Below are 24,044 nucleotides of genomic sequence, written 5' to 3'. Positions count from 1 at the left end.
CAGTTGTCTCGCATTCCTGGGGCTCCTCTCCCTGACATGGGGAGAGAAGGAGCATGATTTTCCACGGCTTCCAGTCTCTCCCGAGTATCATATTCCAGAATCCCGCACGCAGCAGTGTCTTCCAAAGCAATAAAAGAGGTTGCACAGTTGCTTATAAAATAGCTGAGGTATTGCTGGAGGTTTCAGCCCAGAGCAGGGATGTGAGATGCCACTGTGAGCTGCCATGTCATTTAATTAATAATATTAATTTTTTTCTGCTTTTGGAGTCCTCAGTGCTCTCTCCTTCTCGCTTCAGCTTTCACAGGGTCACCTGAAAGGGGCCGTAGCAATGAGCAGAGTTGTTTTACGTGGAGAAGCAGGACATGAGCTGGGCACTAAGTTTTGGATGCTGATTTGAAGGGTGCTGCTCAGCCAGGTATTTAGCCTTGGCTGAGATGATGACCCCAGCCTGGGATAAAACCTTTCACTACTTTTGCTCTTCAGTCTAAGGGAAGCTTTCCAACAAGCACCATGTATGAAACACCAGGTTTTGGTACCTGGGTGCTCTCCTGCCAGCGATGAGCATCAGCTCATCCCCGAGCGGGTCGGGCATCGCCCGCGGATGCCCCTGGCGCAACTGAGCTGCAAAAACGCGGCACTGGAGCCTGGAAGCGACTGATGGCTGCAAGAGCAGGTAAATGCAGAAATCTGCTTCTAGGCGAGGTCCTGGCTCTGGGGACATCCCTGTCACACCAGGGGCTGGCTCCTGGGTGGCAGCCAGTAACATTTAACCTTCAGGGGGTGGTGGTTTGAGCTGGATTTGCTCGACTCTCTGGGTTTGCACCGGTGGGGGCTGAAGCCTTGGGGATAAACGGCATTTATTTGCCCTGCCCAGCCACAGCCAGGTGCTGTAACCAGACCGGGAGCAGCTTTCCAAAGGGCATTAACAGGAAAATAAATCTCCAGCTGTGGCCAACGCAGTTGATGCAGCCCTGCACAGACCCTGGACAGAAAGATGCGCCAGTCTTGGGTTTTCTTTTTTTCCCTATAACAAATTCAGGCTGCAGTGCAGGGGAAAGGGCTCATGCGGGTGATGGGGATGGTGTAGACTTGCAGGCTGGTCCACACAGTGAGCAGCTGCAGTTTTGCAACACGCCTGACTAGTTCCTTCCCGTGTTAGTCGTAATGTTTTCTGTGACCTGGAAAACTCCAGCTGGCACATGCAAAATGCTATGCTTCTTTATTTTATATTTAATCTAAGAAGTACAGGGAAAAGACCGAGCTGGCCTAGGCTTCCTCTATGTTGGACCGACCATCAGTAAAAATAACCACCCTCATTTCTGCTCTGGAGCTGCATCCCTGGAGCAGGGACTGAAATCACAGCTTCTTTCTCCACTATCAGTCCTGAGCTTGGTGAATGTCTCAGGCTCCTGAATGCACACTTGGGTTGTATTGTTTTAAGCCTGGCCTAACCCAAAGGTCGTATTTATAATTAGGACATACTGATGAAATGCTTTTGGCCTGTCAAACAGAAACAGCCCACTGCAAACAGGAGTTTAGACTTGTTTGCATCTCTTTGGTTATTTTGAGCAATTAGTCCGTGGAGAAGCCTGGAGGACCTGGGGCTCTCTCTTTAAAACTTAGAAACTGATTTTATCTTTGGGAAAAATGCTGCCTGAGACAGGGGCTAAGTGCTGGAACAAACCAACCCCTTGGCTCCTATTCAAGCCCTTCCCAAACTGGGGGAATGTGGATGCAGAGTGGGTACCGCCATGTGTTCAGCGTGTGAGAGCAGAGGTGCGGGGTGCTGGGGAGCAGCGGGGGCACCTTCTTGGGGTCACAGTGCTGCTGAATGCTCAAACCCAACAAAACAGCATCCCTGGGCTGCTCCACGGGGCTATGGGCGGGTGAGCCTGCTCGGGGGACGCTGCAGGGACCATGATGCTGCTCAGACCCCAACCCCACCAACTGCCAGCCAAACCCCAGCTCCACCCCGACCCCTGTTCCTCTGAGATATCCAAATGAGGCCCTTCAGAGCCGCCTTTACAGAGCTCGCACTGCCCGCGTATCCTGCCCAAACAGGCCCTAATTTCAGGGGTGAGTCCTCGCTTTGAGCAAGTGGGTCTGCCCTGGGAAATGTGTAAATTCATTTTAATTCTTCTTAAAGCGTAAGCGCTGGGAACTCCGGCAGGAGGGTCAGATGGTGCCTTTCGTTGCCGTGTTTGCTTTCTGGCATCCAGCTGACGGCTCCCGCCAGCCCGGGAGGCTGCGAGTCCCCGCTGGCCCCAGCCCGGCTGTTTGTTCTCCGCCAGGCACTGAGCCGGGGAAAAAAGCAGCATTTTCCTCCCTGTTTTGAATTTCTCCACTCTGCCCGACTTCTTGTTCTTCGTGGAGAAGCAGCAGAGCCATCAGAAGCGGTAAGAAAGAGTTGAGCCCCTATTTCCTGGCTGGCTCTGCTCGCCTCTGGTGCTGGTTAATGTTTTTTTTTGCAGCAGGGGCTGAAGGGACGGGAAGAGGAGGAGGAGGAGAAGAGCATCGGAGGAAGGCTGGGGCCCCTCGGCCATCGTGACAGGGACAGCCAGCCCGGAGGGAGCCTTGTTGGTGAGTGGAGCCCAACCGCGGGAACCTGCCGTGGGCTGTGCGAGAAACTCCCGCCGGTGTCGCGGGATTTCCCAGGCGGGACTTTGCAGCTTTGCTGGGCTTTGGGGGAACAGCGAGGGGACAGTGGGGGCTTTGGAGGCCACGTGGCAGCAAGCAGGGGGGTCTCGGTGGGGTGAACCTCATGGCAGCCCCAGGGTTTGTGTGGGAGGGGGGTGGTGCTGACCTGCGAGACCCCCATTGCACCCCCAACTTGTGTACCCTAAACCACGCACCCGGAGCAAACCCTGTGCACAGGAGCTGGGGGGTTTGCGGGCAGAATCCGTTCCCGTCCCCCCCAGTAGCCATCGCACCGCCCTCTTCTGATAGGGAGCAAACCTTGTGCCTTTGTTGTGGCCAAACTGCTCCTGAAAACAAGGGGAAAAGAAAAGAAAGTGTTTTTTGCAGACATGAGCGAGCACAGGCGCTGCTGTGCCCTGTGCATTCCCAAGCCCCTTTTTTTAAGTGAGGCCCCTCGTAAGGCTGTTTGGGAGCCGCACACGCCTGCAACGGGGATCCTGTTTCTCTGCTGGGAGGGGGTACCAGAGGGTCCCAGCAACTGCTCGGGGACATGCCCAGGGGCTCCCCCCAGCCACCCGGAGCTGCTCAGCCCCTTGCACAGCACTCAGAGATGCTACTCCCACCCAAACAGTGGTGAGCCCCCCCAGGCTGGTTGGGGGTCCCCTGCCCATGCCAGCGAAGTGTTTTTTGGATCTGCAGGTGGAGATGTCCTACGTGAGCTGCGCCTTGCGGGCGGCCGCCCCCCGCCGCCTGCCACCCCCATGGAGAAACCCCCGGCCCCTCAGCAGCACGACGGGCCCCACGGCGAGGAAGAGCGTCCCGTACCAGAAGACGCTGAAGGAGGAAGGCTCGGGGAGCGGGGAGCCCAGCCGGCCCCCCCCGCCCTCGGCAGAGGTGGTGGTGATCGGGGGGGGCAGCCTGGGCTGCCAGACCACCTACCACCTGGCCAAGCAGGGGGTGAGCAGCGTGGTGCTGCTGGAGAGGGACCGCCTGACCTCGGGGACCACCTGGCACACGGCCGGTGAGGCGGGGGGCACAGCGGGGTGATCCCTGGGGTGGCAGATACGGGGATGCTCATGGTTTGGGATGTCCTGTTGTCCGTGGAGCAGATCCAATGCACAGGTCTGGATGTACGGGAGAGTTTTGGCTCTAAATGCAGAGAATTTTGGGTTTTCTCATTTTCCTTTTAGCATAAGTTTTTGTTAAGAGAACATGCCCAAATTTTTCCTTTGTTTAAAAAAAGGTTTATATGACTATGGGAAAACTAAACAGTATATTTCCACACCTTTTTTTTTCTTTTCTTTAAGCCCATTTTCTTTGGCAAAGAGGAGGGAGCTAGAAGCATTTAATTCAAAAAGCTTTTTGAGAATTTTGTCTCTTTTGGAATAGTCTGCTTCAGAAACCCTTTCTTCCCTCCATTCATTTAATGCCCAAGGAAAGCAGAAATCAATGATTTGTAGCACTCTCACGTCACCACGAGACGGAGCAAGAGCCCCAGCCGTGTGACACAGACCATGCCTGGGACCCCTGGGTCCCCTCTGCACCCCGCAACAGGAGGGTGACGGAGCCGCCTGTCCCACCTGCAGGCTGTGTCCCCATGTCCCTCCTTGTCCCCCCATCCCAGGTCTGCTGTGGCAGCTGCGTCCCAGCGATGTGGAGGTGGAGCTGCTGGCGCACACAAGGGACGTGGTGAGCCGGGAGCTGCCGGCAGAGACCGGGCTGCACACGGGCTGGGTGGAAAACGGGGGGCTCTTCATCGCCTCCAACAAGCAGCGCCTGGACGAGTACAAGAGGCTGATGTCGGTAAGGAGAAGCCCCTCGGTGTGTGTCCCCCCCAGCTGGGTGTGCTGCTGGAGGTTGTGGGTGTTTGATCTCAAGCGCAAGGGAGTAGGGCTGGGGGTCCCAGGGCTATGGGATGTCCTAGGGTGTCTGGATGTCCCATCCTGGACATCTTCATCCCACCTGGAGAACGGCAAGTGGCTGGGATATGCTTCAGGGCACCCTCCTGGCGTCTGTAAAGCTGCTGATATCAGATAGGCAAAATGCCAGCAAAGTAGGCAAAATTAAATCTAACCATGGATTTTTGCCCATTCAGATAGTGATAGCATCATTTTTCCAGCTGTGCAACCATCTTGTATGGGACTATGGGATCATATTCCCTGAAATCTGTGCAGACCATCCCACTCCATGCTGCGTTTCAGGCTTACCTTGGGGCAGCAGTTGCTTTATCTGGGAGAGAAACATGTCCTGGGGTCTCCTCCTCCTCCAGCAGCAAGTGATGAGCAAAGCCTTTGCTGCCTGCTTGAGCTGCTGGTTTTCTTGCCCGCTTGGCAGCTGGGGAAGGTGTACGGTGTGGAGTCCTATGTCCTGACCCCAGCGCAGACCAAGGACCTGTACCCGCTGATGAACATCGACGACCTGTACGGCACGTTGTACGTCCCCAAGGACGGCACCATGGATCCAGCTGGTACCTGCTCAACTCTTGCCAGAGCGGCAACCGCCAGAGGCGCTACGGTAGTTCCTAATTAGTAATTACTCATTAATGCCTGTTGATCCTGGGAGGAGATTTCATCCTCTGCCTTCTCCATCTCCTTTCCCACTGGAGCAGAGCTCCTGCAGCATCACGTCTTTGCCTGTTGTCCTGTTTGTCTTTGGAGTCTCTTTGGGTCACAGCAACAAAGCTGGCAGGAGCCGTGAGATCCAAGGAAAATACAGGATGAGAAGAAGACCTTTAGGAGCAAGAGGTGGCAGCACCCAAGGGAGTTTCCATGAAAAAGTGGAGGTTTTAGGGTCAGGTAACACAATCTGCTCCTCAAGGCAGGGTCTACCAGCCTTGGTGTGTTGTTTTGCTCAAGCGTGTGTAAATATTATAATAAACATCCTCCACAAATGCAGGAGCACAGAGCAGCCATTTAAGCCTGAGGTTCAGGGAGGTGTGTTATTACCAGCAGTACCAGTAATTGCTGTTGGGAAAGGTGCCAGATGCTGGTTTGATTCACCTTTTCTAGGTTTGGGGGATGGATATCAAGTGAGCCAGGTTGTCCCACTGCCCTGGTGACCCTGCTGTGACTCTGCTGCCCTTCCTCTGCCACCAGATCATCGAGAACTGCCCAGTCACCGGCATCCAAGTCAGAGCTGATGATTTTGGGGTGAAGAGGGTGTATGCAGTGGAGACAGCCCATGGGACCATCCAGACGCCCTGCGTGGTGAACTGTGCAGGTATGGGTCACAGAGCATGGCAGGAAAGGGGGGTGGCTTTGCATCAGTCCTTGTCACACCCATCTGGCTGTCACCCCCTGACCACCACAGGTGTCCTGGGGATAAGGAGAGCTCAGGGGGGCTGCTCTCTCCACAGGTGTGTGGGCGCGAGCGCTGGGCCGGCTGGCCGGGGTGCAGGTGCCGCTGGTGGCGATGCATCACGCCTACGTGGTGACCGAGCGCATCGAGGGCATCCGGGTCAGTCCGTGTGGCTGCAGATCCTCTGCTCCGGAGGCTTCTGCTCCCTTTGCACGCGTGGGATAAGACAGACACCCCTGGCATGCCCAGACCTGCCTGGCACCTCCCCCAGCACAAGTCTGTGCTGCCAGGTCAGGCTCTGCACCCGGGAAAGTACAGAAGAACGAATTTTTGACACTGAGAGTGGTGAGAGCCTGGCCCAGGTTGGCCAGAGAGGTGGTGGATGAACCATCCCTGGCGACATCCCAGGCCAGGCTGGACGGGGCTCTGAGCAACCTGAGCTGGTGAAGATGTCCCTGCTCATGGCCGGGGTTGGAATTAGATGACCTTTGAAAGTCCCTTCCAACCCAAACCATTCTGTGCTTCAATGAAGTGCACACCCAGCAGCTTTTTCTCCTGGCAGGACTATCAGACTACCTTTAATAGAGTTGTATTTAATATTTAACTATGTTATGACTAGCAGGATAACTTTATTCATGTTTTTTTAATTTCTCAGTAGAACTGTTATAGAGTATCTGATGTGTTTGGTGTCTGACAGCAGCGTTCATAAAGATGTTGAACTCTTTCTGAACAAGCCCCAGTCCCCGGTGTGCAGAGGTGGAGCTCTCCAAGCATTTCTAAATGCTCCCAAGAAATCTGTTCCTGCCATTTGGCTGTGCAGAGTTGTTCAGGAGTTGAAGGAGACTCCATTCACTCAGGCACTGGGGCTTTGAGGGTGACACGTTATTTAGTTTCCATCCCATCCATTTCCATCCCAGGTTTGTTGGAGCTGACCTGGGTGCCTTCCCCTTGGGGTACCCAACTTTTGGGAGCATCCACAGAGCCACTGCTGCTCCTCCCCATCCTTGTGGGTCATCCCAGACCCCCAGCTCATCCCTCTCAGCCTCTCTGGGGTGCAGCTGGGCCAGTGTCAGGGTCTCCCCGTAGCTCTTGGACCCCTCTCACCTCTCTGCTCCCTCTCCCCATTTTTCAGAACATGCCAAATGTTCGTGATCACGACGCTTCGGTGTATCTCCGTCTCCAAGGCGATGCCCTTTCTGTGGGTGGATATGAGTCAAATCCCATCTTCTGGGAGGAGGTGAGCGGTGCCAGGAGGTTTTTTCCCTGGGGAAAGGAGCCAGGTTTTCAGGGAACCCACCTGAGAGGGGTGGGCACAGGCGCGAGCCCCTCAGCCCCTGGCTCCTGCAGGTACCAACGTCCGCACCACCGATGGAAATCCCAGGACAGCATCTTCCACTTGGATCCGTCTGGGGCATAGAAACAAGATGCAGGGGCAAGAGGAGTGAGATTGAGAGGGAGGCTGCAGGGATTTAGAGGCCACCCTGTGGTCCCTGCCCTGCTGCATCATCCCTTTATCCAGGTGCAGGTGTATTAATTCAGGCTCAGGCCCAGACCTTTGGCTTGGCTGGGCTGTTAGTGAAAAACCCGAAGAAACCAGAATTTGCCAAGCAGTCTCTATTTGCTATAACCTCCAAGGCTACCAGAGCTGAGAAATCCTTAAGCCCTCAGCTGTACTGTATTTTATGTCCCAATTCTTGTTTTGTACCTCCAGGTATCGGAAAAATTTGCTTTTGGCCTCTTTGATTTGGACTGGGATGTATTCACACAACACATTGAAGGTGCCATCAACAGGGTGCCAGTGCTGGAGAAAACAGGCATTAAATCCACAGTCTGCGGGCCAGGTAACGTGGCAGCAGTGGCACCGTGATGGCTGTGTCCTTCCAAGGATGATGTTGCTAGAAACGAGGGGAAATTTCATATTCTGGGGAGAAGAAGAACTCTCTGAAGGCAGAGAAAGTGGCTGTGGTCTGGCTGCAATGGTGTCATCTTCCAAGGGGTGGCATCCCAGGCTTAGCTTAGGTGGAGAAATAGCTGTGGAGTTTATTGTCTTGGTCTGAACTTGGGGGTGGCTGGCACAGATTTACAACCAATGTTGTGGCCACTGGCCTGAGGAATTAAGTGGCAGATTTTTTTCAAGCAATGGCCATTGTTTTACCACGTGTTATCTTTTGTTTTTATTTTTCCTATTTGCTTCTGGGCCGATGACATTAGATTTACCCAGATTTTACATCCCGGGCTGTCTGGTGTGGGGTTAATGCCCATCGCATCGCTGCAGCAGCAGCTGGAGGTGACGCCAACCATCGAACCTGAGCTCTGCACACTTGATTTGGCCCTGATATCCACCACAGGCTGAAAAAAAATGAATAAGAGACATTCGTGGTCAGGCTGGACAGGGCTCTGAGCAACCTGAACTGGGTGAAGATGTCCCTGCTCATGGCAGGGGTTGGAGTAGATGAGCTTTGAACCAAACCATTCTATGCTTCTGTGATTTAATATGTGTCTGTGTGCATATATGTATAGTCACGCAAGCTTCTGAAGCAAATATATGTATATATTTGTATGTATATTTGCTTCAGGAGCCTGCACAAGACACGTACGTGATGCTGGGCAGCCCAGTACCAGGGAAGCCTCCCCTTTGGGTGCTGTGGGAGAGGCGCAGGTGGGGGATGCTGGAGCTGGGATGCTGGGGAGTGCTCGCTGTTGGTCCAGTTCTGGCCCCATCGACCTCTCTGGGAACAGTAGGAGGCCAAGGCGAGCACAGGAAGCTGTAGGAACTCTGCTCCTAAAGTGTGTGATGTGTCCCCAAAACGCCTGTCCTGGCCCTCTCTGTCTTGTAGAGTCCTTCACAGCCGACCACAAACCGCTCATGGGGGAAGCCCCAGAGGTCCGAGGCTTCTTCTTGGGCTGTGGCTTCAACAGTGCTGGTAAGAGAGACCTGAAGGGATCCCGCCTCGGGCATCGTGTCCCGAGCAGAGCCGAGCACCCAGAGCCGTGCTTGGCCTCACCTGTGTCCTCACCTCTTCCCCAGGGATGATGCTGGGAGGCGGCTGTGGGAGGGAGCTGGCTCACTGGATCATCCATGGGCGGCCGGAGAAGGACATGTATGGCTACGACATCAGGCAAGTCACCCACGGGCTCCTTCACTGACACCCCACATCCTTGGGTGGTCCCTGGGGACAGGTTTCGAGGCTGGACTGGGTGCTGGTGTCAGGAGTGGGTGTCTGGGCACCATCCATGCCACAGCCTGTGTCCCTCCGAGGAACTGGAATCAATTAGGCTCGATGGCTTTAATGAATTTACACGTGGGATTTATCTCATTTGCCTCATTTCGCTTCTATGCAAACAGCTTCCATCAGACACAAGGAGATAGCAGTGATGGGAAAGGACAGGGTAATTATGTTTGGATTTTGTTGTTGCTCAATTAGTTCCGTGCCTAATCCTCTAAGTTAATAATCGGGGGTGATGATTTCAACAGCAGAAAGATTAGCTTTCCCCCTGGTCTGCAGCACAACATGGGCCGGGAGTTTTGATGATGCAGATGTTGGCTCTGTAATTGCTTTTGACTTGCTTGATTATATTAATATTTGATTGTTTTCGGGCTTTATTGTAGGGCTGCTAGTGACAGCAACCACCTTGTCAGGGACAACGCTTTTAAAATCATGCTGTTTTAGTGGCAAATACCCCATTGACTTGGGCTGGGAGAAGAGAGCTGGTGTTGGTACCCACAGATGGGCCAAGCCTGGGAAGGAGAAATCCCTGGGCTGGTTTGGCACAACCGCAGCCATCGCGGGGCTGAGCTGTGCAAGGGGACCCCAGTCCTGAGCATCCCCTGTATCCCATCTGCCCCATCATCAACCTGTGTCAGTCCTATATATATATTTTATTTTCTTTTGGTGACAATTACTAAGCTACTCTTGGCGCCCAGGGAAGCTGACAGTATTGTTTTAAAGGGTCCTGTGAATGACATTTTGTCTCGGCTGCTGCCTGCCTCTCTTTCTTCAGCTCCAGGAAAGCTGCTGCTGGCACCCAGGGCTGCTGTCCCTGAGTTATAGTCTCTGGTAATAACAACCCAAGTGTGTGCTGAGCTGGCACATTCCTTCAAAGAGATTTTCTGTTTGAAAGATGAAAATATGTCAGACAAATTTAAAATGCTTCAAGTTTTATTTACATTTCAGGCTAGGCAGAACTCGATGAAAAATGTAAGGAATATCCAGGGCTTTTTCCCCCGGGTTTACACCCAGGCTGTGCGTTTGGCATGCTTTGAGGCCGGCCCCACGCTGAGGCAGAGAAGAATTAACCTCAATTCTCATCTTTTTAAATATTTTCCCCTCCCAGCGGGGCTGTTCTGCTCCCAGTTGCTCTGGGGTCGATGTGCCTGGTGTGGGGCTGCGGAGCTGGGTGAGGGCTACAGCACAGCCAGCACCAAGCTCCCTTGGTTCCTCTGCTCTCCTACCCATTAAACAGCTGCAGAAATACCAATTTTACACCGCAGCAGCTGCATCCACATCTGGCTGCGGCCAAGAGGGCCATGCCTGCCGGAGGAGGCTGGTGGGCTCATCCGCATGCTCCCCTCTCCCTGCCTTCCAGGAGGTTTCACCGCTCCCTCACCGACAACAACCGCTGGATCCGGGAGCGGAGCCACGAGTCCTACGCCAAGAACTACTCGGTCGTGTTCCCGCACGACGAGCCACTGGCGGGGCGCAACGCCAGGAAGGACCCGCTGCACGAGGTGAGGACGCGCGTCCCATCCCGGGCTGCCACGTGGGGAGCGATGGGAGATCCCGGTGGCACCCTTGCAGCAAAAAAGAGGCGGCAAGGAGCAGCCGCAGCTGGATCGCTCCCCAAGGCAGCGTTTTGCATCCGTGTTTCCATCCCTGAACCCCAAAGCTCGCTGGGTGCGTGATGTGAGTGTGCCGAGGCAACGGACAGTTTATTGGTAGAGATGCCAAGCGTTATTGTAATATTTAACTTGGCAGATATGGTTTAAGAGCCCGGTGATGGTCTCGGGGCAAGGGAAGGGTGGAGAGAAGGGTTCAAAGGCTAATTTAAGGGGCAGTCACGAGGGCTGTGGGCTGCTGGCTGCCCCTGGTGATCTCCTGCCCCCCGCTCACCGTGTCTTGCTCACAGCTCAGCAGCAGCTTTTCCTCCTGAAAACAGCATCTTGCAATGCAGAGCGAGGCCGGGACACGAGGAGGGATGCGGGAAGAGTGGGGAGCAGCTGTTTTGCCAGCACCCCAATAAGTCCTGCTGGTTTTGCTCCCTGGAGCTGCAGCCGGGGCTCCTCCCTGCTCCTGCCTTCGCCAGCTGCTTCCTTGCATAAATCTTCATAGGCGAATGCTTTCAAGATGCAGCACTTGAGAAAAATACCAGTTTCCAGTGGTTTGCTGCACTAGCAGCATCACTGTTGCTCAGAAACTCCAAAATCACCCAGGGTGACCTGGGGTTGGTGCCTTGTCCCACCTTGTCAGTGCTGGCTCCAATCCCAGCCCCAGCAAGGAGCAGCCACAGTTTTAAAGCCCATTTCTTCTTGTCACCAATTCACATCACACCATTCCCCTGCCGGCGGAGAGCAGCGGCTCAAGCAGTAAAACAGACGTCCCTCCCCGCTGTCCCCCGGTGTTTGGTTGACAGCTCAGTTGTTTTCTGTCACCGAGGATGCAATTTATTTTTTAATAGCATGTCTAATAAGCGATGCCCATTTGACTGACAGCCTGGTATTTATACACGCAGCACAAGAACATGTGCTGTGTTTTATAAATAGGCACTGAATCATTGCTGAAACGTTCAACAAAATCTATTCTTCTTCCGAATAGAGGCACCAAACAAAAATATCTTAATGGATCCCTAATTAATTGCATGCAGAGAGATTTTCCTGAGAGCATAGAGGAGGAATGAGAAGGTTGCCATATAAATCTTAGATGTTATTATATAATTACTCTTGCAAACATGGGGGGGAATCTTGCTCTCTGGATTTAGCATCTTTCGGTCCGTAATTCATGCATCGTAGCACAAGGTTTGGTGGGGAGCACAGCTGGGCTGCCAGACTCCTGCCCATGGGCTGCTGTGGAGGCAAATACCTTTCTCGGGGACAAAAACATCAGGCAATTTGCAGGCAGCTGGGGTTTGCCACTGTTTTGAAAGATAAACTGCAGAGCTGATTGTGGCTGCTGATAGCCAAAGCCAAGGGGTCACAAGTCTTGAGCACACACTTAAGAAAGGCAGCCTGGGCAATCCTCAAAAAGCAGTGAAAAGGCGCTTTTTTTTTAACCATTTGTTTCTATTTCTCTGGCTTCTCTTTGCGTAGGAGCTGCTGCGCCAGGGCTGTGTTTTCCAGGAGAGACATGGCTGGGAGAGGCCGGGCTGGTTCAGCCCCGGGGGGGCAGCCCCGGTAAGCACAGCACCCCAAAACGGGTCCGTAAAAGCTGTTGGGCTTTAACTCAATGTAATGGTGACAAGAAGGAGATCCATGTGTGCATGTTGTGTTCGTCTGTCTGCTTGCAATGCCCCCAAATGAGAGGCACTGATCTCATTTCTATATATTGATCTCATTTCTATATATTGAAAAGCAGCGGGCAGGGCTGCTGGGGTGGGAACCCGTCACTGTGGGTGGGGATGCTGGGGTGGGAACCCGTCACCATGGGCAGGTCCTGCATGGACCTTTTGCCTCTCCCAGCATGGGGTAAACGTGCCTGGGAGCAGCCCCTCTTCTTCAGCCTCATGTTGTCTTCCTCACTACCCCCTGTCCTCTTGCTTCCCCCCTTCAGGTCCTGGATTATGACTACTATGGAGCATATGGCCGGGAGCGCCACGGGGACTACACCTACAACCGGCTGCTGGGGGATGAGTACACCTTCGATTTCCCCCCTCACCATGACATTGTGAGTCGTGCCCCGCTAGCCAAAACCGCTGGGCACATCTGGAGCCAGGGGGATTTGAGGCAGCAGAGCCTGTGCCACACCGCTGCTCTGGGGGGTGTTTGTGAGGCTCAGAGGGAGGGGAAGCTGCGAGCTTTGCCCAAAACTGGGGAAAATGTTCCAAAAAGATTTAGGGAAATGCACGGTTTGTGCTTGGAAACAACGATGGAGGAGCCTTGGGAATTTTACTGCTGCTTCCCAAATGAAAAAGTTGAAACCAGCTTAGGGGAGGTACCCAATGTGATAAAATTTATTATTATTGATAACTGTCACTGTATTTGTGACATAAGGAATGGAACTGAGCATACAGGAAAGCCTGTTGAATTTGCTCCATTTAATACCTGATTTTTCAGGAGTGTTTTGAAGCCTTACAACCTCCAAAGGCACCAGGCGAGTTTTCTGGTGTTTTTTTCCTCATTACATAAATGGTTTTAATATGCGCCTCCCTTTGGGGAGTGAGAATAAGGCACGACTTTGCGTTTGCTTTCATTGTAGATCAAGAAGGAATGTTTAACGTGCAGAAATGCCCTGGCGCTCTTCGACATGTCGTATTTTGGGAAATTCTACCTGGTTGGTCCTGAAGCAACCAAAGCGGTGAACTGGCTGTTCACAGCCGACGTGAGCAAAGCGCCAGGTACCGGCTCAGCCCCCGATTCCGGCCGCATTCTGCCTCTGCCGAGCACTGCCCTGGGAAATCAAATCTCACAGCAAAACAAACCCGGGACCCAAAAGGGCTTTTCTTTTAAATGCTGCTTTGGCAGAGGGTGTGGGAAGCGTGTGACAGTGATTGCTGTCCCTGTCCTCACCGGGGGCTGCGTTCTGCTTTCATTCACACAGGAACTAATGAGCTGGGGTGTGATGGAGGTCTCACCCTCTGGCTCCGGCTGTGGATCACAGCTGGAAATGTGATGGGGACTGGAGTAAATCAAGCACAACCCTCACCAGCTGCAGTTCACACAGGGAGAAGCTGCCCCTTCTTTGGGGATGGGGTGCAGCTTATAACATTTCCAAGGATGCAGCTTCAGCTCCTCTCACAGATCCCAAGGGGATAAAGCCCAACTCCCTCCTGGTGCTGGGACATCCAGGGTCCATCAGGGCATCCCCAGGCAGTGGCAGCTGACGTAGCGATGAGGATAAGTTTCCCTGGTACCTGCCACACTCTGCCAGGGCCAGCTGATGGGCAGCGCTGCCCATCTCCTTCCCCAGGTTCGACCGTGTACACCTGCATGCTGAACCAGCGGGGCGGCGTGGAGAGCGACCTGACCGTCAGCCGGATCAGCCCCGGGGACCCGGCCTCCCCCCTGGCCCCCACCTTTGAAGGTAAGAGCCCTGAACATGGGGATGCTGGAGGCAGGTGTGATTCTGCAGCTACTGTGGGCCTGGGAGGGATCTCTGGATAGATTTACCCCCTGGTAATTCAGCCCCCAGCCTCTCCTGCTGCCTTTTTCAGCAGCATCAATGCACACAAAGACCTTTCCAGTCCTGGGGAGCTGTGGTGGCTGATTCGGGGCTGACAGCATCTCTTCCTTCTCAGCCATGCTTGGGAGTGATTGCATTTACCTAATAACAGCCACCTGGCTTTTTCCACCTCCACCCTTCCATCCCTGTAACCCAATTATCCCCCTTGTCCCTGGGGCCCTGCACTGCTCATTGGCGTTATTGGGTTTGTCCAGCCCCGGCTGGCGGCTCTGACCTCTCCCCAAGTCCTTATCAGCTGCAATAAAGAGGAATTGAAATGGAGCAGAGCAGCCAGCCCAGAGGGCAGAAATGGCATTAGGCAGTGGCAGCAGAGCAGGAGGACACTGAGCTGGTCACTGGGGCTGCCACCAGAAGGGAGGTTTGCACTGGGGTGGCCAGTGCCTGCAGAGCCCTGTCCCCATGCAGTGTCACCCTTGCAGATGCTGCGTGGAAGGGAGCAACCCCTGGGGCGGTGGGTGTTGTGGGATTGATGGGTGTTTTGGGGATGATGGGTGTTGCAGGGACAATCTCACCATTTTTGCCCCGACGTGCTCAGGTACCAGTAAGCAATTCCCTCCCCGTGGGCGATTCCTGCATCCCTCTTGTCTGGGATGCTGGCGGGGGGCAGAAGGGTGACGGGGAGCGGATGGCAGAGCTGCAGGGTTTGTCAGGCGATGGAGGAGTTTAATTGCAGCAAAGTCTATTTTTCCAATTACAGTAGGTGGCTGCACTTATTATCATTATGACAGATTATCAGAGAGCAATTTTGTAGTGGCAGGAAAGAGAAGAGGAAGATTGATTATGTATTAATCGGCTCCCAAAACCCATCCTGGGGATTTTTCCACCCAGGATTGCTGACAAGGTGGAATTCCTCCTCATATACAGTGCAGCCCCTGCCCTGGTTCTGGTCTGGTTACTGAAGCCCTCCCTGCTCCCATCAGCAGTTCCAGGCTCCCTCTGCACTTTGGTATTCACTCTGTACTGGGACTAAAGAGCAGATGCTTTTGCTGTTGGTCTCAAGGGACGAAGAGTTTTTTTCTCTTCCCTTAATGCTCACACACACACAGGCACCTTCAGGGCTCAAACAGCTTTTTTGGCTTTTCCTTCTTTCAGGTTTTTAACAGTCATTTGGTTTTCACTGTGCTGAGCACCACAAGTAAAAAGCAGTGTGGCTGTTAGCAGAGCCCCTGAGCCCTCCCTTGCCCCAGCACTATTTAAATCCCCCCCCTTTTTTGGCAGTCCCCCCAGGCTGTGCAAGCTGGAGAGGCTCAGGGCTGCAGCTCAGCCTCTGGAGAGCAAAACCAGTCCCCAGCTGAGCTGGGCATCATCCCAACCTTATGATCTCGAGCCTTAAAGTCTGCCGGGGGGTGTCTTCCAGGGGATGGCTACTACTTGGCTATCGGTGGGGCTGTGGCTCAGCACAACTGGTCGCACATCACGTCTGTGCTGCAGGACATGAAGCTCCAGTGCAAACTCCTCGACTGCTCGGAGGAGCTGGGCATGATGAGCATCCAGGGCCCCCTGAGGTGGGTGTGGGGAGAGTGTCGTGGCCCCCTCCTTGCACCCTGATGCCTGGCTGATGGAGGGACGCTGGGATGGGTGGATGGAGGGATGGATGGACAGATGCAGGGATGGATGGAGACATGGATGGTGGGAGGGATGGATTGGGAGGTGCTTCAGACAGAGGGCAGATCCCTGTGTTGGGTAGGGGTAGGTGTGAGCCCTGCGGCACTGGGTGATGGTCTGGATGGAGTGACACTGTTTGCTGGGGAATTTGCATTTCTTTCGAGGCTCTCACAGCATGGCATATTGCCCACATCAGCTCCTGTTCAAAGAAAGAGGTCTGTCTTGCCAACAAGACAAAGCAGCAGGTTTTAGCAATAGCCTGAGCAGGCTGGCGAACTTCATCCTTTCACCACGGCCAATTTGCTGTTTCCCCACAGCCGCGTTGTCCTCCAAGAAGTGCTCGACACCGACCTCAGCAATGAAGCCTTCCCCTTTTCCACCCACAAACTCACCACGGCTGCGGGATGCACGGTAGGATGGGGACAGCCCCTCCAGCTCCCTGGGGACATCTGTTCACTGGGATGACCAGTGACCCACCAGCCTGCACAGCTGAGCATCCTCTGCCAGTGAACCCATCTGCCTCCACATTGCTGCAGTGGGCAGCTGGGAGGTTTTGCTGGCATTTTTTTGTTGGAAAAAGCCAAAAACTGGGGTGTTTTCTTTCCTGCCAGATGCCAGCCTGCTCTCCCAAGGCTGAGCTTGGGGAAGGGACGTGGTGACTTGTGGCTTTGCAGCAATGTCAGAGGAACAAGAGATTAGGAGCAAGCACTGGTGATAGAGAGATTTATTTGACACTCCAGATCCCCTCCTTTTCCCCCTACTCACAAAAGAAACAAGATTTAATGTAAAATGTGTCAAGTACTGGCAGTGAGGGGTGGGCAGCCTGCGGAGCCGCTGTATTTGATCACGGGAGAATCCTGACAACCTTAAGCTTTCTGTACAAGCGCAGATTCATCCTGCGTTTGCCCAGACTTCAGGACTCACGTCAGCGGTTATGCAAGAAAAGCAGAGAAATGGTGACACTCTGTGCTAACGCCTCGGGCTGAGCCCCTCGGTGCCGGAGCGAGGGGGCGAGAAGCTTTTGTTGGGGATAGTGTTGCAAAGGGGTGGATCGGTCCCCGAGGTTTGCTGGGAGGTTTCGCGGTGCTGTCTGCTTGGTTGGGCTCCTCTGTCTCTCTTGGTGTGGGACAGCAAGAAGAGCACCTTAAATCTCTCTTGCACTTCATATGGCAAAGATCAACATGGTGTGAAATTATCCCTGGGGAAAGGGGGTGATGGCAGCTCTGGGGAGTTTTGTCATGTGTGAAACTGTTGATTTCACCTGCTTGAAACATCCCAAATGGAAGAGTTGGTGACCACGAAGTGTCACTTTGTCAGCATTCTGGGAAAACCTGCTGTTGGCTAAGTTTTGGTACCTGGGAAAAGCTGTTGCAAGTTTTGCCTTGGTTTCTTATTGATGTTTCCCCCATATAAAATATTCCTTCTGTTGCAAAAACACCTCTTTGGGACAAGGGGTAGGGTTTGTACCCTGGCCTTCCATGGGAAATCTGGGGAGGGATTGTTCCCAGCACATCCCTGTCCCACAGGAGGGACCGTCCTGGGTGTTTGTTCCATCTCTCAGGCTGATGTGTGATGGGAGACGAAGGGGATGAAGTTGCAGTGATAAATCTTATAGAAAGGCAGCAGGAAAACAGGGAGCCGGAGGCAGGCTGGATATTAGTGAAATTGGGTTAAGCCACACACGGACACTTTTCATTCGGAATTAAAGTGGCTTTAATTTGAATGCAGCTGGTTGCTGAAGGGATTGCTGCGAAATCAAATTAAGGCTACTTGATTTGTGAGCAAGAGCCTAGCCAAGGTTTAGGGTGGTTTAACTAAGCCACAGATTTTGCCCAACCAAGATTAATCCCCCAAACCATCACCATCAGTGTGTCCAGTGTCCCTTGTGGGGACAGTGGCACGGGGGACCCAAAGGCCAATCTGTTGCTGCAGGTTGTGCAGCATGTTGCATTTTAGTCTCCACCAGTGAGTTATATCCTCCCGTGTCACGCCTGTAGGAAGCTGATAACATCTCATAATAATCTACTTGTCCCCTGGGAAAGGTGTAGAAATGTTCCCGTCTTCAAGAGCGTGATTAGTTTATTTACATTTCACTTCGAGTTTATAAAAAATAATCCAGTCCTGCTTGGAAGAAATCGCTGATTGGAATTTTGTGGCTCCTTTTTGGTGTAAATGCCCTGACTGCTGCTGGGGCCCTTCAGGATTTCACCTCCTTCAGGTCCCCGCCACACAATGAGCGCTGGGGACTTTATCTCACACTGAAATTGGAGTGGGAGGGTTTCTCAGGACAGCAGGCTGAAGCCTGTGCTGACATTATCGCCTTCCAGGGGGCTTAAACTGAACCTAACATCTTTAAAAAGTTATTGCTGAGATTTTCAGGCATTAACTCAGTAGCTGAACAAAATCAGCTGGAGTGAAAGGAGAGCGCCAGCAGAGTTAATGACCCTGCAAATTACCGATTGGTTTGTGAGTTTATATATAGCGTCTCTCATTGTATTGAACAGCAGAGAAAGGTCCCCCTTTGAATTTCACTGCTGGATACAGGCTAAAGTTCAGGTTTTCATTTTCTAGAATATTTCAAATGCTTTTGAATTGCTGCTGAAAGACCTGGGAATTGATGCTATTTCGTAGCTCTGGTTGAAATCTAACAGAAAAACCTGTTCCTAGGGGAATTTAGAAGGAAGGCAGCAGTGGGGGCTGAGCCCAGACCTTGACATCCCCCTTGGGCTCTGCGGTGATGCAACCCCCAACTCCTGCCCGTGCAAAGCTGGTGCCTGGCACCCCATTTTTCCTGAGAATACCTGTTTTTGGGGTGCGTTGCTCTGCCTCACCCCTCTTGCCCAGATGCTCGCCTCCTCAGAGCAGCAGTGATTTGAGGGGAAGTTTCTCCCAGGAGTAACTTGCTCCTGGAAGTAAAGTGCACTTTAGCTGCAGCGCTGGCTGCTGAGCCGCAGGCAGAGTTAATGAGCTGGGAAGTTGCCCGTCAATCCCCAGAGCATCTTCTGCCGTGATGAAGACGGTAGCTGGCTGCAGCGGCTTGATCCCGGGCTGTTCCCTAGTTAGATGACACCTTTGTGCAGAGGGAAGAGCTTCCCATGTCTGTGCACCTCGAAGAGTGATTCCCGGGCTTTGCACTTTGTGGCTGGGGCAGGGACTGGCTCCCCAGCGTGTCTTCTTGTGAGAAGCCTCAAAATAAACTCCAAATATCTGTGGCATTCCTGCCTCCTCTCCACTTCATTTGTAAAGGTTAAGGTGTCTTAACAGCTGCCTTAAACTCTGCTTGAGGACATTGTTTCTGCAGTGCTGGTAGAGCAAGGGGGTGATGGAGGAAGTGAGGATGGATTTGGATTCTGGGATATCTCCCACTGGCCATGCTCACAGCTGAGAGCCTGGGCACCCCTTTGGTGCTTGTGGTGCCTGTCGCTTTGGGCAGCCACTGCTGTTGTCTGGTGTTTGTACCTGGGGTTAGAGAGCACAGCTGAGACCAGCTCCGGGTTGTAGTAAGAGCTCAGCAAATGGCCAGAGGCAGCTCCTGCCTCCACAGCATCCAGAGCCAGCGCAGGCGAGAGAGCCCCAAAGCTGCTGAGCCAGACAGAACCAGCCTGGAAGTCTCTTCCTAGCTTGAAAGCTGCTTTTTTATTTATTTTTTTTATTTTTTTTATACTGCAGATCACAATCAGGCATGAAACTGAGTTAATCTCTCTCCCAAAGTGAGGTATGCATTTGCAGTTGATGTGCATCCGAAGGGATGAACCAGAGGGATGTTTGTGGGGGCGGAGAAATCCAAAGGGATGAAGCAGAGGAAAACGCAGCTCAGACTCGAGAGGTATCTCCAGGGAAGGTGCCCAAGCTGGGGTGTCCCCAGCCAACCTGGAAAGCTTTGGGAATGCAAACTGGCTCAGCGGGGACAGCAGGAGGATGCAGGCAATCCCGCCTGGGCGAGGAGCGGAGGGGACATGGGCAGGGCAGTCCCAGCACAGCCGGGAGGTTTGTGTCCCTGGAGTGCAGGCAGGCAGGAGATCTCCAAGGAGAAGGCTTTCCCAGAGAAACACCAAATCCCCTTTGCTGATCTGCTCATTCCTCTTCGGAGCTTCGTGCGTTCGGTGTAGAGCTGCTTTGGCAGCAGAGAGTCACGCTCTGGGGTACAACCTGCGCTGGGGGAATCCTGAGCATCCCCCTGGGATGAGCAGGCGCAGATCAGGGTGCTGGGCTGAGCCCCTGCCTGGGACCATAGGGATTTTGGGTCCCTCTGCCATGGGAGCACCAGCCCAAGCAGGGGGCATCCCCAAGGGGACAGCAGCCACAAAGTACCCCAAAGCAGGAGAGTCCTGTTGGGGACTGGCTTCCCCATCTGACAGGCTGATTTAGAGACATACAGGGCTGGGGGTGCCCATGGGATTTCTTCCCTGGTGTTGATGAATCAGCAGAGGGAGACAAAAGCCCGGCTGGAGCTGGAGCATCATGTCTAACCCTAGCCTGGGATCGGTGGCTGAAGGATGCTGGATGCAGCCACTTCCATTCACTCACCATCCATTCTGGGCACTGCCGATAGCTGGGGATGGAGGGGCTCTGGGGAGCTGTTGGTTTGAGGTGCCCAGCTCCATCGCAGGAGTGTTTGGCCTCTTGCCTTTCACAGGTCCGTGCCATGAGGTTGTCGTTTGTCGGCGAGATGGGCTGGGAGCTGCACGTGCCCCGGGAGGACTGCGTGAAGGTTTACCGGGCGGTGATGCAGGCGGGCGCCCGGCATGGCATAACCAACGCCGGCTACAGAGCCATCGACAGCCTCAGCATTGAGAAAGGTTTATTGCTTTCCTTACAGCACACTCATTGCTTTGCCTCCAGCCAGGGGACCAGGGTAGATGTTTTTTTTTCCAGCTTCAAGGGTGGGTTAGTGTGACTGGAGATCTGGCAGCTACTGGCAGAGGTGCTACTGGTCCCAGTGCTCCTTGCTGAGACTTGCCTGCTGTGGGCTCCTCTCCAGGGTTCTTTGTCCAGGGCCAAGTGAATCAGGAGCGACAGGGGTGTCCAAGAGACATGGGTGACGTCTTGGTCTCCTGATGCTGCTCACCCTGGGCTTGCTGCCGTGGCAGGGAGAGGCTGGCTGACCCATGCTTGCTCTCTGCAGGGTACAGGCACTGGCACGCAGACCTGCGCCCCGACGACACCCCGCTAGAAGCAGGCTTGGCTTTCACCTGCAAGCTCAAGTCCAGCATCCCCTTCCTGGGCCGGGAGGCTGTGGAGGCTCAGAAAGCCAAGGGCATCTTCCGCCGCCTCGTCTGCTTCACCACCGAGGAGTGAGTACCACTGCCAGCTCTGCACCCGACGCCTGGGACGAGCATCTTCATCCACCCCCATGCATCCTGCACCCAGGCACGCACGTGGAGCTCAGTTGCAAGCCAGCTCGGCTGTTTTCCATGCTCTAATTCCATCTCTAATTTAAATCCCAGCGCGAATTCCCTGCTGGATGTTTAATGGGAGCTGGAAGCGGTGTGACGGGGAGTGGGTTGATCTTGTTTCACCCAGAACAGCAGGCAGTTTTGCAAATGGGGCTGGGCAGAACCGGGGTCCCCCCAAGCCCCCCCACCCTGTGGGGTGCTGCCGTGGGGCTTTGCTGATGGTGGCTCTGCCTTGGCCTTGCAGGAAGGTGCCGATGTTCGGCCTGGAGGCGATCTGGCGGGACGGCGAGGTGGTCGGCCACATCCGTCGGGCAGACTTCGGATTTGCCATCGACAAAACCATCGCCTACGGCTACATCCGTGACCCCGCAGGGGGCCCGGTGAGTACAGACCCCCGGGAATGGTTGTGCCTCCTTGCCCACGGTGGGGGCTTGCTGGGGGAAATCATGGCACTGTTTTGGTTTAGCAGCCATGTGCACAAGCCCATTGCAAACCTGCTGTTACCTGGGGAGCATGATGGGGCAGCCCCTGGCACTTGCTGCAGCTGGTGGCGAGATTGGTGTCACCGACAGTCACTCTGCATGGCCCCGGTGATGCTTTCCAGCCCAAGCACTGCCTCGGATGTTAATTGCAACCGAGTAATTGCAGCAGTGAATTAACTTATGTTATAGGGAGCAACGGCCAATAGGAGCACAGCAGGCTCTTAATTAACCCTGGGAGACTCCGGGATAGTAAATTAGATGTCCTCATTAAGCAGTGCGCTGTAGACAGAGGCCAGGGAATGCGTGTGGGGACAGAGGGCTGTGGATCATGTCCCCAGGGACTCTCCCCATTCTGAACCAGGGGCAGTGCATCTGCTTGTGCTTTCAGCCTCTTGCTCGCCTTGATTTTTCATCCTGCATCAGTGCAAGACTCACAGGTCAAGCAGTTTTGTGTTCCAGTTGCGTCCTCACCCTCTGGGGACCACCTTTCCTCCTCACAGCGAATGTTCTCCCATAGAGCTCCTTTTTCTGGGAAAAACAACCAACCAACCAACCACCTCCAAAAAAATTAACTATTGCATTCTTTTTTATTTTTCAGCCAAGTTCTTTTAAAAATCTATTTTCCTCCTCTCTGTCCATCCTCCTGGGATGGCAGAGCTGGGTTTTCTGCAGAAAGCAGATCTGCGGGGGGGGTGTGAGAGGCTGCCCAGTGATGGAGCTGGGATGGAGGGGGGGCTGGTGCCCCACGGGTACCTGGCAGCACCAGGGGGTTCAGCCGTGGCTCTGCCTTGCAGGTCTCGCTGGATTTCGTGAAAAGCGGCAGCTACCAGCTGGAGCGGATGGGGGTGACGTACCCTGCCCAGGCACACACCAGGTCCCCGTTCGACCCGGACAACAAGCGAGTGAAGGGGTTTTACTGATCGCATGGCAGCGGGTGCTGTGGCTGCCGGGATGGGGAGAGGGAAGATGCCGTCAGGAGCTGCCGGCTGAATTCCCAGCCCTCGGGTGCCCCAGCTGGCTCCAGGGTTTGCTGGGAGAGCCAGGCAAACATCTGCAATGAACTCATCAAGCAAATTTGGGTCAAATTAGAGGGGAAGAGGAGGAAGAGATTCCAAAAAGTGCAAAGATTTTGTTCCTGTGTTTTCTAAATGAAGCAGTACCACCACAGCAATAATTCTTTTCCATGGGTTAATTGGCCTGAAAACAGCGTTTTGCTTGACTGCAAATGAAGTGGTTTCAATTTCTGACTTTGCTGGAAACTCTTTCCCCCAAAATGTAGTTTCACGCTGCCTGGAAATGAATTTTTTTAAAACTAAGTCTGCTGTTAACACAGCTGTATCCTCCAAACCTGTCGTCACTCCGGTCCCTTGCTGTGTCTCTCTGATCTGACGGGTGTCACGTCATCCCGTCTATGCCCTGGGGACCCGGTGCTGGGGTGGGAGCACTTGGGGGGCACAGAGGGTGCAGGGCTCACATCGTGGATGCTGTGCCTGCTGCAGGGTTCTTCTGCACCCTGAGATCATTTGCTTTACCCCAGAGGTTTCCAGACATGTTCCTCCCACCTCTCCAAGCACAGGTTCGTCGAGGGAGGCATCCTGTTTTGTCCCGCTCACAGTCGGAGCTTCAGGTCTGGCTTTGGCAAAATCCTTTCTTATGGCTCCAAAGGTGCCCTTTGAAAATTCAAGCCTGGGGTGCAAGAAGTTCACTTGCTGCTTCGATTTTGTTGGTGGTGCTCACGTGCTGCCTCAGTGTGACGGATGTGTGGAAGGTGGGGAGGGTCGATCCTCCCCAGACCTGAACGATGAGCGTGTCTGTTTGTGGGAGGGTGAGAGCCAAGGCAAGTCCCAGTTTTTGGGAGCATGTCATTGCCCAGGGAGCTCTGCCAGCCTGCACTGGCCCTGGGTTTGAAACAAGGAAAACACTGTGATGCTGTACAGCCCCTCGATGCTTAACTGGGGAGAGATTCTTGTGTTTGTGCCTCAGCGAATAAAAGAAACTCCTGGAGGCAAATGCTGTTGGAATCTGGGTCCTTGCTCTGTGTGTGTGTAGCCTTGGAATTTGTAGGAGAGGAAGAAGATTTTGTTGAACATGTTTTGGCCTGTGGCTGTTTTGCTGGTGCTGTTTGTGTCTGTGTGTCCTCTGGGCTTCTCCAGGGCAGGACCAGTTCAGCGCTGTGGTGTAAACTCGCCAACCGAGGCACCGGCACCAGGGCTGCCCTTGGCCCCTGCAGCTCC

General features: G+C 53.8%; 1 protein-coding gene across 1 annotated transcript; it reads left to right on the top strand.

Annotated features, from left to right (window-relative positions):
* The first annotated feature begins 2,488 nt into the window (after positions 1-2,488).
* Positions 2,489-23,142, top strand: SARDH (sarcosine dehydrogenase). Its single transcript, XM_082067909.1, has 21 exons — positions 2,489-2,580; positions 3,337-3,658; positions 4,262-4,440; positions 4,972-5,151; positions 5,733-5,856; positions 5,993-6,093; positions 7,067-7,171; positions 7,646-7,775; positions 8,772-8,858; positions 8,963-9,053; positions 10,522-10,663; positions 12,239-12,322; positions 12,699-12,812; positions 13,344-13,482; positions 14,055-14,168; positions 15,685-15,832; positions 16,250-16,343; positions 20,569-20,731; positions 21,058-21,226; positions 21,573-21,708; positions 22,605-23,142. The coding sequence occupies exons 2-21, from the start codon at positions 3,343-3,345 to the stop codon at positions 22,728-22,730; spliced, it is 2,742 nt and encodes a 913-aa protein (XP_081924035.1). The 5' UTR covers positions 2,489-2,580; positions 3,337-3,342; the 3' UTR covers positions 22,731-23,142.
* The last annotated feature ends 902 nt before the right edge of the window (positions 23,143-24,044 follow it).

This window comes from Streptopelia decaocto (assembly GCF_964273445.1).
Source record: "Streptopelia decaocto genome assembly, chromosome: 17".
In the NCBI taxonomy this organism is placed as follows: Eukaryota; Metazoa; Chordata; class Aves; order Columbiformes; family Columbidae; genus Streptopelia; species Streptopelia decaocto.
This window is presented reverse-complemented; position numbering and strand designations above follow the sequence as displayed.

Bases quoted from the DNA above. Each gene is read 5' to 3' on its own strand.
- SARDH (XM_082067909.1), top strand. From the start codon at position 3,343: ATGTCCTACGTGAGCTGCGCCTTGCGGGCGGCCGCCCCCCGCCGCCTG. The intron at 6,094-7,066 runs GTCAGTCCGTGT...CCCATTTTTCAG, and splicing joins AGCGCATCGAGGGCATCCGG to AACATGCCAAATGTTCGTGA. The intron at 21,709-22,604 runs GTGAGTACAGAC...TCTGCCTTGCAG, and splicing joins GTGACCCCGCAGGGGGCCCG to GTCTCGCTGGATTTCGTGAA.